The sequence below is a fragment of the Macrotis lagotis genome, chromosome 3 (assembly GCF_037893015.1).
Source record: "Macrotis lagotis isolate mMagLag1 chromosome 3, bilby.v1.9.chrom.fasta, whole genome shotgun sequence".
In the NCBI taxonomy this organism is placed as follows: Eukaryota; Metazoa; Chordata; class Mammalia; order Peramelemorphia; family Peramelidae; genus Macrotis; species Macrotis lagotis.
In genome coordinates, this window is record NC_133660.1 from 227,163,211 (window position 1) to 227,179,396 (window position 16,186).

A 16,186-nucleotide genomic window follows, 5' to 3' on the forward strand; every position below is an offset into this window, starting at 1 on the left:
TCCTTCCCCTTCCCTCCCCCACCCCCATGATCCATCCAATTAGGAGTCAAATCCTTCCCATTCTACTTTTGCAATATTTTTTTGAATTTGGTTCATCTTTTCCACTCGCATATCTTCCTCCCTAGTTAAGTCCTTAACACTTCTTGCCTGTATGATTGCAATAATATTCTAATTAGTTTCCTTGCCTCTCTTGCCTACCATCTATCCTTCAAGCATCTTTCAAAATAATTTCCTTAAGATGCAGTCCTGACTAAAGTGAATTCTCTGCTTTAAGGAAGGATAAAACACAAATATCTTAGCCAGGTATTCAAGGCTCTACTCAATCTTACACCAATTTGTCTTTTAAATTAGTTTTTTTTTAAATAAGCTGTAATGATTTTTGTTGGTTTTGTTTCTACCTTATGGTCATTTTTATAAATATTATTCCACTCTTCTTCCTTTTCAAAATTGAATCCTCACTTGAAACAAAGAAAAACATTTAAGCAAAGACAACTGACAGAGTAACCTCAACTGACAAACATTCTATCCTCGTACACAACCTCAAAGGAAAGAGTTATATTTCATAATTGTTCTCTGAGAGCTTCATTGGTTTTCAGTTACTAAGTCAGGTTTCCTTTTAGCATTTTTTTCATTTACATTGTTTCATTTCATATATTGTTCTTTTTATTCTGCTTATGTTTTACCCAGATGCATTTCTCTTTCTCTCTCACTTTCTTTCTTTCCTGCCCAGGATCACATAGCTAATAAGTGTCAAATGTCTGAGTCTGCATTTGAACTCAGATCTTCTGATCCCAGGGCTAATGTAGAGTAATGGGATCAAAGGGTATTAACATTTAGTTTCTTTTCATGTAACATGCCAAACTGACATTCTGAAAAGTTGGAACAGTTCTAGCAATTGTACATTAGTGGACCTGCTTGCCTACAACCCTTTAACATCAACTGTTCATGGGGTTTTTTTCCCCTTTAAATAGTATTTGACAGTTTTCAAAGTGTGCAATGAAATCTCAGAATTGCTTTAATTTACTTTAGTAATTTAGAGCATGTTTTATAAAATCATTATAATTCACAATTTTTTCTTTCAAAAATTCTTCCTATCTTTTTGTTCTTTTATCTATTGAGGAAAGACTCTCACTTTGATAAATTAGTATCAGTTCCCTCTATACTGTGAATATCAGACTTTTATCAGTAACATTTGGTATAAAGATTTCTTCCTACTCAACAATTTCGCTTCTCAGTATATCTTAATTCATTTTGTTTCTAATCAGTCTTATTTCACACTACTCCCTTCAAACACTCCAACTTCTTTTTTTTTTTTTAGGTTTTTGCAAGGCAATGGGGTTAGGTGGCTTGCCCACGGCCACATAGCTAGGTAATTATTAAGTGTCAGACTCTGGATTTGAACTCAGGCACTCCTGACTCCAGGGCCGGGGCTCTGTCCACTGTGCCACCTAGCTGCCCCAAACATTCCAACTTCTAATCAGCTAAAATCATTAGCTGTTCTAGATTTTGTCTCGCCCTTTCTCTTTTGCACATTCCAAGGCTATTCCACTTGTCTAGAAAAAGTACCTTCCCATCTCTATTGCCATTAGAAAATGTTTCTATTTTCCCTTCTCCCTCCCTAGCACTTAACTAAAAATTTTCTTTTAGAATGTTCCACAATACTCTTTTCATTCCTATGGATTTATTACATTCCAATTTGAATGCTTATTTTTTGCTGTAGATATACATATATATATATATATATATATATATATATATATATATATATATATATATATCTCCAAACTCTAATCTCACTAAATGAAAACTCCTAGAGAGCTTGGAATGGACCAGGTCTGTAAAGATCCTACACATAGTAGGTACTTAAGAAGTGGTTGATGAATGAATTGAACAAATAAACAGTGAGACAAAATTGGAGTCAGATTCTAGAGGATGTTCAATGTCTGATTAATGAAACTGGATTTTTTTACCCTTACTCTAGTCCTTTGAGGAAGTCATGTGAATTCTCTTAGGGTTCAGCCTCGATGAAAAAAGATACCACTTAGAATTGGAAAACTTAATAGAGATCTAATCTAGCCTTACTACTTTGCTCACTTCACTGGTACAGATCAGCACCCATTTATGCCTTCTCAACTTGTACTACAATTCTTGTCCGCTTCCTCTCATAAATCCTTCATAGGATGTCTACCAGAGGTCTTTCTCTGGATCTTTTAAAACTGTGGGTGCCACTGTAATACTAAGCCTCTCCATCTGTTATCACTTACTATCTCCTCAAGATCTGTCTGTCTCTCTCTTCAGTTGTATCCTCAGAGAAATGTTTTACATCACTTGTTAAAAAAAAAAAGTCATCTTTGGCAATATACTGGTATCTCTAGGAAGAGGTATCTCTTCCTAGCCTTTGAGTCATCTGCAATTTTGATTCCTTGGAGATTATGATATTCCATAATTTACAAAATAGCCTCACCAAGGGAATATTGTTGAAAAGGTAGACTATTATTGCTGGGAGGAGCTTGGGGGTCACTGAAAGCACTTAGTAATTTTCCCAAACTGATTCATTCTGCCTTCCTAATTCACTTTTCTGTCAATTGTATTGTTCATCAGAAATATCTATACAAAATATATGTACTAATGGATTAATTCACTCGAGGGGGTGCCTCTCCAACTTGTATGGCATAATTTGGCAATAGAAAGTCTTCATCCATTTGGTATTTGCTGTATGGATTACTAAACCAATCTCAATTGTGTGATCATGGATCTCATTGAGGAGGCTCTCTAGGATACAAAGATTTGATGTAATCTTCCCCAAATGATCCCCAAACCAGATCATCTGGAGGATTTCACCTTCTAAAGGAAATCCTTCCATTTGGACTTTGTTTGACATGACATTGACAGAGACCCTTTTTGATCATATATGCCTTGCATGTGGCAAAGTGGATAAGAAAGTTGAACTGAGAGGAAGACCTGGATTTAAATCCTGCCTTGGACACTTATTAGCTCTATGAGTCATGTCACATCTTTCTCAGTCTTATTTTCTTCATTTGCAAAATAAGGATAAGAATGGTATCTAACTCATAGGATTATTGTGAGGATCAAATTATATCATATGTGTATTATATATATATATATATATATATATATAGAGAGAGAGAGAGAGAGAGAGAGAGAGAGAGAGAGAGAGCACTTGGCAAATCTCAAAATATTAGCTAATTGTTGATATTGTTATTATTGTTATTAACAATGTAACCAGAAAATCTTTGGACAAAGTATTCAATTGGCTATACAAGAGAATTTTATATGATTTTGACATTTACATAAGAAACATCTTATTGGAGATTTGTTTTACCCTAGTGATTTATTCTCATCATTAATGACAGTAGAAAGACCACTATGTGTCCTATGAGTTTTGTAAGAAAAAGAAAATGGCATTCAAGAATATTCTCTTGTAAAGGGTAGTTAAATCTAACCAAATACAGAAGAAATCATGGAGATAAAATGATTTAAAAAGCAGCCAGGTCTTGATTTTCAAGATAACTCTGAGGGAATTTCAAAGGAAAGAAGAAAATTCCAGACAATGTTATTAATTACCCAAAGAAGGTGACCAAGAAGACACCAACACTTACATATGACAACTTTTTCCTTTATAAAAAAAAATCTTTCTGAGAATGAATGGTCCATGCACAAATCAAAATTGTTGAGAAGGAAACTGCATGATTTTTACAGATGATTTTTTTTTTACAAAGGGCATCATTTTTTAAAAAGTCGCATAATTAATGGAGCCAGTTTGTTTAACTACTAAAAGGGGGGGGGGGGTGACTTAATAGAGCAAAACCAGACTTAATATCCAGATCCTAGCAGCCAGGTTTCTGTTTTTATCACTCTACTGAAACTGCTTTTTCTCAAGTCACTCCTAAGCTAATTGACGAATGTGATTGGCCTTCTTCAGTCCTCATACCATTTAGCTTCTCCAGGCTTTAAACACTGCTGACCACCGCTTCCTGCTGAATATTTTCTATTCCCCTGGCTTCACAAACAGCACATTTTCTTGGTTTTTGTGACTCTCTGACTGCTCCCCTATCTCCTCAGCTAGTTGTTCATCATTCTCTTTAACTTTATTAAAGGTGTTTTGGGGTCCATAGTTAGCTCTCTTCCCTTCTGACTGAAGTCCCTGGGCAATCTCATTCTGCTCCATACTTGCAATGATCATTTCTCTGTAGTGATTCCAATATTTGTTTTCCAAGCTTCAGACCTACGAATTTCACTCCACCTGGGACTTCTATACTCAAATTTCTTTCTAAGTTTAGTATATTCCAAATTAAGCAAATTATCTTTCTTTCTTAAAATCGTTATTTCCTAAACCTCCTCTTCCTTCTGCTATCATTATTTCTGTCTGGCATCATCAATTGCCCAGTTTTCCATGTTTGTAACTTGGGGTTACTCTCAACTCTTTCTTCTCCTTCACTTCTATCCAAACAATTACCAAGTTCCTGTTATGTCCATGTCCACTTCTCTTTCATCCACCTTCTCCTCAATTTCTTGGGCCATTGCAACATCTTCCTAACAAATCATCTTGCCTCCAATCCATTTTCCATAATATTCTTCTTCTCTCCATATCTAGTCATGTCTTTCACTTACTATACTGTAAACTTAAGTGTAACCTACAAAATCAATAATGACTAACATTTAACTGGTATTTTACATACATTATTGTATGTATATTACATAGATTACATACATAATTGATCTAAGAAGATAGATACTGCAGAAATTAGTCTCCAACTACTGCTTAGTAAGGTTGAGTGATATATCAGTGGTCAGGGATGGGATTGGAACTCAGCTCATCTCCACTCTCGATCACCAACCAAGTAAAGCTTTTGTGGACCTTCAAAGATCTCCCCAATCTGGAGGGATCTTACTTTTCCAGCCTAAGGGCAAATCACTTTCTCTCCCAGTTTTTTGGAGCTAAGGCCCCACCCAGTCTTATCTAAATAGGCTATCTCGAGGAATAGCTTAATCAGTGTTTGTTCCCAAAGTGGGGGCGAAGATCAACCTTAATGGATTTGCTCATTCCATCAGTGCAACAATCAGGCATAATTTGGGGGTATCTTCGATGGAGAATACCATCTGTATCCAGAGAAAGAATTGTGGAGTTTAACAAAGACCAAAGACCTTTTAATTTTAAAAAAAGCCGTTATGTTATTATGCATTTCTGCTATTTCTTATACTTTATTTTTTTTTTCCCTTAAGGATAGGATTTCTCTCTCATCACATTCAACTTAGATCAATGTATACCAAAGTAAAGCCTAACAGACTGCCTTTTGGGGGGGTGGGGTGGAGGCAAGCGAGGTTAGGGGGGAAAACAGTAAAATTCAAAATAAATAAATAATTTTTTTTTAAAAATCAGTGTTTGTTCTCTCTGGTAGAATTGTTCAGAGTCCCAAGCTCCCTCCCAGCCTGCTCTCCCTTCCCAGGCCCTTTCCCAACTCAGACATTTCATGTTCTGCCTCTGAGGTCCTTCCCAGCCCCCCTCCTCTTGAGTTGGCAGGAGAATCCCAGGCCCCGCATCCAGACCCCAGAAGACTCTGCTTTCATCTAACGATTCAAAGACACCCACATCCTAAGCGGGGGCCTGAGTCAGCCCCGATGCCAAAGACCCCGGTTGTCCCAGAGACAGCGATTGGGGATCTGCTTTGGCCGACCCCCCCCTCCCTCCTTGGGGTCCTTGTCCTCCTCTGTCCCGGCCCCGAGCCCCCTCCCCCAAATCCTCTCCCTGGGACCCTCTCACAGGGCAGCCCTCCACTCCAGCCCCGCTCCTCCCGGACCCTGGCATCCCTGATGCCTTCTACCCGTCCGCCCCCTTCTCACCTTTCTGCTCTCGGCCCCGGGTCCCGGCTCCCAGAGGGAGGAGGAGGAAGAGGAGGAGGAGCCCTGGGGGCCAGCGGGTCGTCCCAGGGCCCGGCGAGCCCGAGGCCCCGTCCGAGCCCCAGCCCATGCCTGTCCGACTCCAACTCCCGGGCCCCCGCCTCGGTTGTCCCTACCCCGGACTGATTCACCAGTCAGTCCCCGCCCCTTCTCACTCTCCCCGCTCCCCCCTCCCATCCCTCGCTCCCTCTCCAGGACTCCTGCCCCCCTGCCCTCCTGCCGGGGCCCTACCCCACTTTACCGTCCCCCCGCCCCCTGCCTGCCGCAGCCTAGAACCCCCAGCTGGCCCTGGCCCCTCTCCCTGCCCCACTCTTGCTCCCTGCACCCCAGGCCCTTGTCTCAGGCCGGCCGAGTTGACCCCAGGATTCCCCCCTTTCCTTCTCCCCGAGGGGGCAGGGAGTTCTTCCTCACTCCAAGAGATTAGAACCTAGAACCTAGGACATCAGGACTTAAAGTAGAACCAGTTCCTTCTAAAAGAGTTCTTTTTAGAACACAGAAGTAAAGCCTCGAATGAGCTTTGAATGTCAGAAGAAGGAAACAGTACACATAAGTCCCTCCACAAAAGTTCCACTCTGAGACCTTCCCTGTGGTGTGGGTCATAGATGTGGAGATGAAAGGGCCCTTAGAAGCCATAGGATCTACCCTCCTCTCCCATTTTATAGATGGGGAAACTGAGTCCAAGGGAATTTAAATGACTCCCCCAAGCTCAGATCATGGCAGGTTCTGAAATCAGGTTCTCTGAATCCAGAGCCAATATTTTTCACACTGCACCACTGATTGCCTTAGATGGTCCTGCCAATATAATCCAAGGACTTCCATTCGCTAAACTTCAGGGATCCCTCTTCTCTCCAGGATCAAGCAAAAACTCCTCTGTATGGCATGTAAAAGGCAGCTCGATGTGGAAGTGAAGTCAGGAAGACTTGTTTTTAGGCACTTACAAGCTGTGTGATCCTGGCCAAGTCACTTAATCCTTGTTTGCTTCACTTCCTCATCTGGAAAATGAGCTGGAGAAGGAAATGGCAAACGACTCCAGTCTCTTTGCCAAGGAAATCCCAAATGGGGTTATGGAATTGAACAGGACTGAACAATAACATGATTTGTAGAAATTTTCACAAATGGGCTCCAGTCCACATTTTTAAAAATTGTATTTTTCCAGTTACATGTTATGAAGATTTCCAACATTCATCCACTTGCATATTTATAAGTTACACATTTTTCTACCTCCCTCCCTTTCCATCCTCCCTCCCCTCAGCATGAACAGTCTGGTAAAAGATGTACATAAACATTTGTGTTTAGTCATTTAAACATATTAGTCATTTTGTATATGAAGAATTAGGACTGAGAAAAGAAAGAAAACAGGAATAGATAGGAAAAACATAAGAGGTTTTTTTTAAGTGGATATGGTAGCCATTCAGATTCGGGGGGGGGGGGGGTTTGTTGTTGCTTGTTTGTTTGTTTTTGTTTTCCCCAGGATGAGGATGGGCTTGTCCATAACAGATCTCCCAGGGTTGCCCTAGATCTCCAGATACATCCATCATAGTTGGTCACCTCACAAAGTTATTGTTAGCACATTCAATCCAACTCCCTTCCACTGTGGCTCAGCAAAACTGACCTTTGGTCTTCACACAAGATGCTCCATCTCCCATCACCATGCCTTTGAACTGGCTGCCCTCCATGCCTAGAATGTGTTCCCTTTCACCTCCTCTTAGAGTCCTTGGCTTCTTTCAAGATACAGCTCCAGAACCGTCAGGCCTTTCCTGGTTTCTCCCCCACTACTGATGTCTTCTCCTCTACTAAAGTTATCTTATATCTGTTTTCAACCTGCCTTATATTTGTACATATTTTCTCACTATATATATGGGAGCTCCTTAATGGCAAAACCCATTTCATTTTGTCATCTTTAGAATCTAGCACAGTGACTGGTATACAATAGATATCTAATACAGACTTGTTTATTGAAAACCCAGGAAACAAAGAAAAGTACAAAAATGGTTTTTTGTTCTCTGTAGTCCCCTTCCTCTTTCTCTGAATAACAGAAAAGCAGGTGGGGATAGGAAGGAGAGCTAAGAATGATATAGTTTTTAAAGCACCTATAAATATCACTTTGACTGTTGATAGTTCCAAGATCTTTGTTCAATTTGCAGCAGTGATAAAAACACCACCTGTTCTCCGCTCAGAAGTCTTCATTTTCTTGCCCCAAACTTCATGTCAGAAAGTCTTCTAACATCCTTTCATTGGCAACATTTGTCCCCAAATGAAACACCAGGACTGATTAATCAAGTTTCAGAGGCTTTCTGCCAGGTCCTGGAAACATGCCCCAGGAAGGGAAAAAAAAACAACAACAGAGTTCTTTATGTCTATAACCCATGGTATAGAGCAACCCTTCAATACACACACGTACAGGACTCCAGGCTCACATAAACAAACGACTCAAGAGGATCATGTATATACACTTTGGCTGACTGCCCTCATCCAGAATTTACTCTGGGAAAGTTTCCAATTATAGCTCATGTCTAGGTTTCCAAAGATGTGTTTCACAGGGTTCCCAGCTCCTATAAAAGCACTAATGTTAACATACACATATCAGGTAGAGATTTCACTGTAAAATATATAAGACACAAAGAAATCAGAAAGGACAAAAAAATATTTCAGCTAGATTCAGTTCCCACTGAGACAACACTCTGACATTTGCATGATTCCTTAACTCTCCCACAGGATCCTACATAGAAGATTTATGCTGTTCATGGTTATATATGTGTAGCCCATATTAGATTGCTTTCTATCAGGGAGAAGGGGGAGGGAAGGAGAAAAATGTAGAATTCAAAACCTTGCAAAAAAATGAAAACTACCATTGCATGTAGTTGGAAAAATAAATAAGATATTAAAAACAAACAAAAAAGATGTTCTGGTAGTTTGGATTTCCCCTAGGAAAGCAAATACCTTAAGATACTGCTAGATTGGCAGAAATGAAGCTCTCTTGCATCAGATCTGCACTGTCATTAATAATATCAAAGGATGGCCTCTTCCGTGTTTTGGCTTTGTTTTCTTGTTGCAGTTAGCAAAGTGGACAATTCCCTCTTCCAGAAGCATGGCACTTAGGAATACTCCATTTCTCTAGGAACCCAAGGCCTTAATTTTCAAACTTTGCCTTCCTGGTGAGAGAACCTTTAAGAATATCCTTGGGGCAGCTAGGTGGTGCAGTGGATAGAGCACTGGCCCTGGAGTTAGGAGGACCTGAGTTCAAATCCAACATCAGATACTTACTACTTACTTAACTGTGTGTCTTTGGGCAAGTCACTTAACCCATGGTCTTGCAAAAATAAAAAAGAAATATTCTTGCTCAAGAAACTCCTTTCCCTGATGATTTGAATTCAATATTTTACTGACTAGGAAATTTTCTGTTCTTCATTTTTTAGTCATATCTGATTCTTTGTGACTCCATTTGGGATTTTCTTGGTAGAGATACTGGAGTGGTTTGCCATTTCCTTCTCTAGATCATTTTACAGATGAGGAAACTGAGGCAAACATGATTAAGTGACTTGCCAATGGCCACATAGCTAGTTAAGTATTTAGTGACAGACTTGAACTCAGAAAGAGAAGTCTTCCTGACTCCAGCTTGATCATTCTGTCTACTGTGCCCACTTCTAATCAGCAAGGTGAAATATGCACATTATCTAAGAATTCGCCTCTCTTAGTAATTTATATTTCAATATAATTATTTTTCTATGCAATCTTATTTGTTTTATTTTATGCATTAAAAAGCATTATAAGGAGAGTGGATCCAGTAGGTTTACTGGACAATCAAAAGGGGCCATGATAGTAAAAAAAAAAAAACCAAAAGGATACAAGTTTTTGGACTAGAAAGAGACAGGGAGTTACTGAGGGACATATTTTTTTAAAGATCAAAGAGGATTACCCATATGTCCCCAGCAGCTGAGGGAACAGCAAGAGCTGTTTTTTTTAATAAAAGGGTTATTGTATATTGATAAATGTCTTTATTTTACCACCACTTGCCACTCAAAGTAGTTTATATTTTATTCAAGTGTCAGTAGGGAATTTCTAAAATAAAGTTTTATGAGCAGAGTAGGGCTATGGTCAGACCCATTCTCTATCATTAATTTGGTGGTTGTGTGGAAAATAGATTGACGAGGAGAGAAAGAGGAGAGGGTGGAGGCATAGAAACCAATCAGATTCCTATCAGACATCCAATAACATGAGAAAAATAGACTTAGAGGGGAACTGTCTTGTCCAGGGTCATATAACTAACATCAAAGGCAGGTAGCAAACCTAGGCCTTTTGCCCCAAAATCTAATGTCATTTTGTCCTTCATGTTCGAAGAAGAGTGAGGGTGGCTGTGCTGAGTCACCAGTCTCACTTTCTCCTCCGGGGTCCTTTGGATCCAGAGGCCAGATAGGAATCAGGATGGCTTGAGATGGCCTTGGATGTGGGGCAATCAGTTAAATGACTTGCCCAAGGTCACACAGCTAGTAAGTGGCAAGTGTCTGAGTCATTTCAAACTCTTGTCCTCCTGAACCCAAGACCAGTGCTCTATCCACTTCAAACCTAATACTCTCCTGACTACACTATTTTATCTTTTCCAAATGAAGGAACTGAGCCTTAGAAAAAGGAATAGAAATCCAAGCTAGAATTGGGGAAAGTGAACAGATGATTATGTTAAAAGCTCCATGAAGTTTTTCAATGGCAGAGATTTCAAATGGTAGATAACATCCCAAGGAATGAGGTTCAACAACTTCGGTTCAGAGAGATAGCAGTTCTGTATTCAAGACCAGAAAGGCAGATTCAGGTGTCTCAATTTTCTCTCTCCTCTCATGTGAGACCCACATGCTCTCCCAGGAGCCTGGCCTGTACAATTTCACAGAATCACACCTGAAAGGAACTCAGCAGACAACCAGGCCAACCCATATGTGAAGAAGAATTGCCCCTACAGCATATTTGATGACCAATCAATAAACATTGATTGAGCTCCTACTGTGTATCAAACATCAAGACAAGCCTTGGGGATACAAAAGAGGCAAAAAATAGTCTCTGTCTTAAGGAACTTGCAATCTAATGGGGGAGACAACATGCAAATCACACACCCACACAGTGATATGACTTACCCAGGAAGGTAGTAGATGAGTTGATCAGGATTTGAACTCCTTTCAACACTCATTCCCCTACTCCACACTGTCTCTCTCCTACTTACAGAATTTAGATGGATTTATTGAGCAGACAGATGATAATGCAACACCAGAGTTCAGGAGAGATTAGGACAGGATATATGGATTGAGTCACCTGTGTAGAGATTATAATTGAACTCATGAGAGCTAATTGTAGTGAGACAAAAGAAAAAAAAAAAAGATGGCCCAGGGCAGAGCTTTGACATCTAGACACAGTAGGGAAAAGGTGATAATTGATGACTCAGAAAAGGAAACTGAGCTAGACCTAGACCTGTCTGGCAAGCTGGATGAAAACTAAGAGATAACAATCTCAGAAAAACTACTAGATGGAATGCACAAAGAACGTCAAATGCTGCCAAGAGATCAAGGAAGATGAGGTCCTCAAAAAGACCTTGGATTTAGCAATTAAGAGATCATTAGTAAGCTTGGAGGGAATTTTGTTGTGGTAGGATCAGAAGTCAGATTGCAAAAGAGTGTGAAGAGATTGTGAGGTATAGGAATGAAGGCAACATGGGTTGATAGCTCTTTCTAGGAATTTAGCTATGAAAAGGAGATGGGGAGTCAGAGAGAATGACAGAGTTAAGTAGAAGAATTGGGGAGACCGGGAAGAACTAGGTATATTTCTAGGCAGTAGAGGAGGAGCCAGAGGTTAAGGAGAAATTATTAAATTGGAAAAGGAAGAGGGACCAACTGAAGAAACATACACCTGGAAGCAATTAAGAGGAGAGGATCAAGGCCTGGCTTTGGCCTAGGGGAGGGTCACTTCTTCAGAGACAGAAGTAAATGGAAGATGAGGTAGAAGGATGTGATGTGGAGCAAGGGAGATGTGCAAAAGGCTTCTATTTTCTCAACAAAGTAGGAGATAAACCTCTCAGCTGAGGGGGTCTAATATGAAAAGAGAAAGTCTGGAAAATGTGGAGTGTGGTACAGTGTGGAGTGTGGCATAGTGAGTAAATCAAGAAAAAGAAAAGGATTGCTAAGTAGCAGTGAGGGTCCAGTTGATGTCAGATGACACATTTATAGTGGACTCACTACTGTCTACTTCCCAGGGTTACTATTAGGAAAACATGTTGTGACCCTTGAAGGGCTAGAGAAATGGGACTGATTATTTTCCTAACTTCCAATTCTCTAGACAAACTTGAACCTTCCCTCCCTTCTTTGAAACTCAGTTTCCCTTGTGGAAAAAGTAGAGGATTGGTGGTTCTTTGGGTGGCAAAATGAAGTCGATGGTGATATGTCGCAACAGCTTTGAGTAGCCAAAGCCCAGGTGCCCATGTTCCAAATCTAAGACAACTCACTTTGATACAGGCTACCCCTCTGAGTCAACTCTCTGCTTCATCTACTATAGTCCTATCTTAGCAGGATAAAAAAAGGGGGTGGAATTCTCCTCAGATTGGGCCCTCTAGCAGCTTCAGTCCTTGCTTAGGACATTATTGGGGGGAGGCTGTGGTAAGAAATGTGGGATTGGTCCAAGAAGGGCCAATTCCAGGAAGAAGGGTTCCAATGAAGGAGCAATCTCTAGAGCCCAAAGTAATGATTTCCAAGTATAGCTAAGGGATGGAGGGGCTCAAGGATGTTTCATTTCCAGAAATAATAGCTTTGCAGAGCAGGGGGTTCTTTGAGATCCAGGACCGGAATAGTTAAAGAACAGAGTAGGTCAAGTTTCTCACACTAGGAGAACAGTGTGGGGAATCAAGGGCCGGTCAGTTGTGCCACTGAATCTTTATGTGCCCTCAGGAAAAGGCTCTTCGCTTTCTACCTCATTTTCCTCCCACGTAAAATGAGGAATGTGGACAAAATGGTCTCTTAAAACAGGGATGATCTATGGTCTCTGTTCTAAGAGCCCTTTTTAAGTCAGACATTCTAGGTTCTAACTCTCACCCCTGCATACAACATTCTACATTCCTAAGGTCCCTTCAACTTCTGTTCTTTAATTTTCTTCCAAAGGAATCTATGACTCTCAGAATTGGGGATGATTGTGCCCCCTTGTGCCCCCTGCTGTCCACATCTTCTCACTGCCAAAGCCACCCAGTAGCTATCCTCTAAACTGTCCCTCACCTTCAGAAAAATTAATGCTGAGAAGGAGAACCCAGCCAGGAAAATATCTGAGATGCAGGGAGGTGAACCCAGAAGAGCTGGACCTGGTATTTGAATTCTTACCTAAGAGCGCTAGGCACAATGGTGGTGACAAGGTAGGAGAGGATATTAAGCCTTCATTTTTTAATGTCATATCTGCCATCTACCACTCAAGTGAGTTCTTCATAGAATCCCCCTGTCTGCTCATTCTCTGACCCAGATTTTGGTGTATAAGCTATAATTATCTTCAAGGTGGTGGGTCGGTTGGTTTCATTTTTGTTTTACTTATTCTCATCATCAGCCCAAGGATTGTACAGAATGGTGCTTTTTTTAAAGTTATGTTTATTTAGCATATGTACACATAAAAGAGAATTCACTGTCTGATTCCACCCAACAGAAAACATACAGGAACCCATGGTGGATGATTGGGGAGGGGGCCTAGGCCCCATAGTGGTGGTTGGGATGGTGCAATCCTGCCAGTCACACCTGCAGGGCAGTAAAGAGCTAGACTGAGCTGCTGGGTGGGCCACGGTCCTATAGAAGTTAACATTAGAATAAGCGTGCACCATAGCCAAAGGTCTGTTTAATGCTCTCAAAATAATACTGCTGCCAGTCCTATCTTGTCTGTTCCTCCTCTGGTGATGGAATGCTCTTGCCCTCCATGAGAAGCTCTGTCTCTCCATCTTTGTCAATAAAGGTCAAGATAATGGTAGCAAAGGGTCCATCAGGCCATGACGTAAACCTCCCCTTCCATCACAATCTTGTTTTCAGGGACCAGATCCAAGAACTCCCCGGTGACATTACCATCCAGCAAGTGGAACTTTCCCCTTTATCTGCTTCTAACACAGCAGAAGCATGGATGAAGGCCTGAACCATTTCCTGGGTGACAAATACCCTAATGATGTTAGGAAAGTGTCCCTCAGAACAATCTTGCAGGTGGGGATCTTGACACCAAGTTTTAGACTGACTTTGAACTCCTCAGCTTTCACTGACACCTGAGGGCTGGATCTACTGTCTCACCATTCAGAGTAAATAGGATCATGCCCTGTGTGAATTCTGTTTTAAAAGTCCTGATATAAGTCTCCACTGCATCTCAAATCTTTGTCACACCTTCCTGCTTCATTAAGGCCAACAGGGTTGTGCCAGGCTCATCTTTGGCAATGCTCACAATAACCTGCACTTCATTGACATTGTTTTCATCTGACAAGTTGGGGATCTCTACATGTCCCTTGTATTTCACTCCTGACCTAGAAGTACCTGTCCAGTTCAGTTTGGCAGTTCACTCATAGAAGAAGATGAGTTTGCCTTATTCGATTGTGGATTGAAGCCTCTCCATCAAGCTTGCGCACTTCTGTTACCTCACCGTTGCCCTCCTCACCTTGCACTTGGATTGCCAGAAACAGAGATTTCAGCTTATCAATGGACCAGTTTGGAGCATCTCTCTCAGTCCAGGGCCAGTTATTGATGTTAGTAGCAACTGCCTGCTCCTTCACGATCCAGCATGGGTCACCCTCGCCCCACCTGGCCATCTGGTCTCAGATTCTACTGCTGCGGACTCCCACACAGCCCAGGCCCAACTGCCTGGAAGCACCTGGCAATTACTAGGAGCAGGCGCAGCACCTCCCAGCTTGCTTCTCCCTCCACCTTCCCCCCCAACCCCCACCCCAGCCCAACCTCCTCCATTCCCCCTCCACAAACTTCAGAATGGTGCTTCTTGTCTTTGGACACATATAAAACAAATGCTATCAACTGCTGTTTGCTTCCCCAAGATCCATGAGCTTTGTTTTTATTTAGTTCTAACTTTTTTATGTCTTCTAGTTTAGTTAAGAACAAGAATTTCAATATTGCGATGGTTCCATTCTCCAGATTGTATATCAATTCACTGGTTCTTGGAATACCTAGGGAATCCAAATGGAAGATTGAATAAAACATTTCCAGGTGTCCTAGAACACACAGCATACACGCAAATACTGAAAACAAACCAACCACAAGGCAGTCTAATTTTGTAGGGATCTACAGGAGGAAAAGGATCACTTTTGTTCTTTTTTTTATTGTAATTGAAGTCCATTTTCCTATATGCTCCATTTACAAGTGCCTTTTAGATAAGTTGTATTTATTTGAATGTTTATAGATTAATATATGTTGTGTGCTGTTTTATTCAAGATCATCCAACTATTTAGCTATTCATTCCTTGTAGCTACTGGGAGCCCAATGTATTTTGCATCACTGAAATACTGATCTCCAGAAGTTGATCTAAAACATGCTCTTATAGTACACAAATGTTCTTTTTTTTTCTTTTTGCCATTAAGCACACTTAGATTGCTTGCCTTATTGGATGATCATTATAGTCTGCAGGTCTACTTCTGTCCTAGAAGGGCAAGCAATCCATTCCAAATGCCTAATCACTTTGGGGATCCCAATCCCTGTATCCTAATTTCTATATTTACTAATGTATGCATAACTGTATCTGAGGGCAATTGCAATTTCCTTCTGTAAGTTTGTTTGAGATCATCTAAGATTTGTGCCACATAGACTTTTCTGAGATTTGTTAGTGGAAGGCCCAGAGAAAGAGATCCAAATAAAAGACTATGATTGAGCTTCTCTGGGACTCCAGAGAATAATTTGGTATTGGGAATGTGGGCAGGGAGTTCAAAAGCACCCAAGCCAAATTGTTGAGGACTGCAAATTTTTTTTATGAAGGGAAGATCTGGGAATGGAGACACAAACACTTGGTGCTTGGGATTTCCATACATGGAAAGATGAAGGATGCCACATAAATCCTGATCCTGCTTCTTTACTCTCCTCTCTCCCACATCTTTCTACCAGAATCCTCTGTGAAACTCTTCCCAGCAGTTCCAATTCTAATACCATAGAAACTGATGGATGCTTAGTTACATCCCCATGGCAACTCCTCATATTTTCTTAGTCCTGTATATTCCATCTTGTAGCATACTTATTTGTGTTTTTGAGTGTATTTGTCCTCACCCTTCTCCCTGAGATTGTAAGCTTCT

At 40.9% G+C, this 16,186-nt stretch overlaps 1 protein-coding gene and 1 pseudogene across 2 annotated transcripts in view; both read right to left on the reverse strand.

Moving 5' to 3' along the window:
- Window positions 1–7,851, reverse strand: part of ADAM33 (ADAM metallopeptidase domain 33) — a 35,597-nt gene extending 27,746 nt beyond the window's left edge. The window contains exon 1 of one of the 2 annotated variants that reach the window (XM_074229996.1): window positions 7,532–7,851. In XM_074229996.1, coding sequence (XP_074086097.1) covers window positions 7,532–7,595 — 64 coding nt within the window. In that variant the 5' untranslated portion in view covers window positions 7,596–7,851. Of the gene's footprint in view, window positions 1–5,862; window positions 6,000–7,531 lie in introns of those variants that run through there. The other variant, XM_074229995.1, reaches the window with a different exon arrangement.
- A 5,873-nt stretch (window positions 7,852–13,724) lies between these two features.
- On the reverse strand, window positions 13,725–14,704 carry LOC141516437 (activator of 90 kDa heat shock protein ATPase homolog 1 pseudogene; annotated as a pseudogene).
- Between the last annotated feature and the right edge of the window lie 1,482 nt (window positions 14,705–16,186).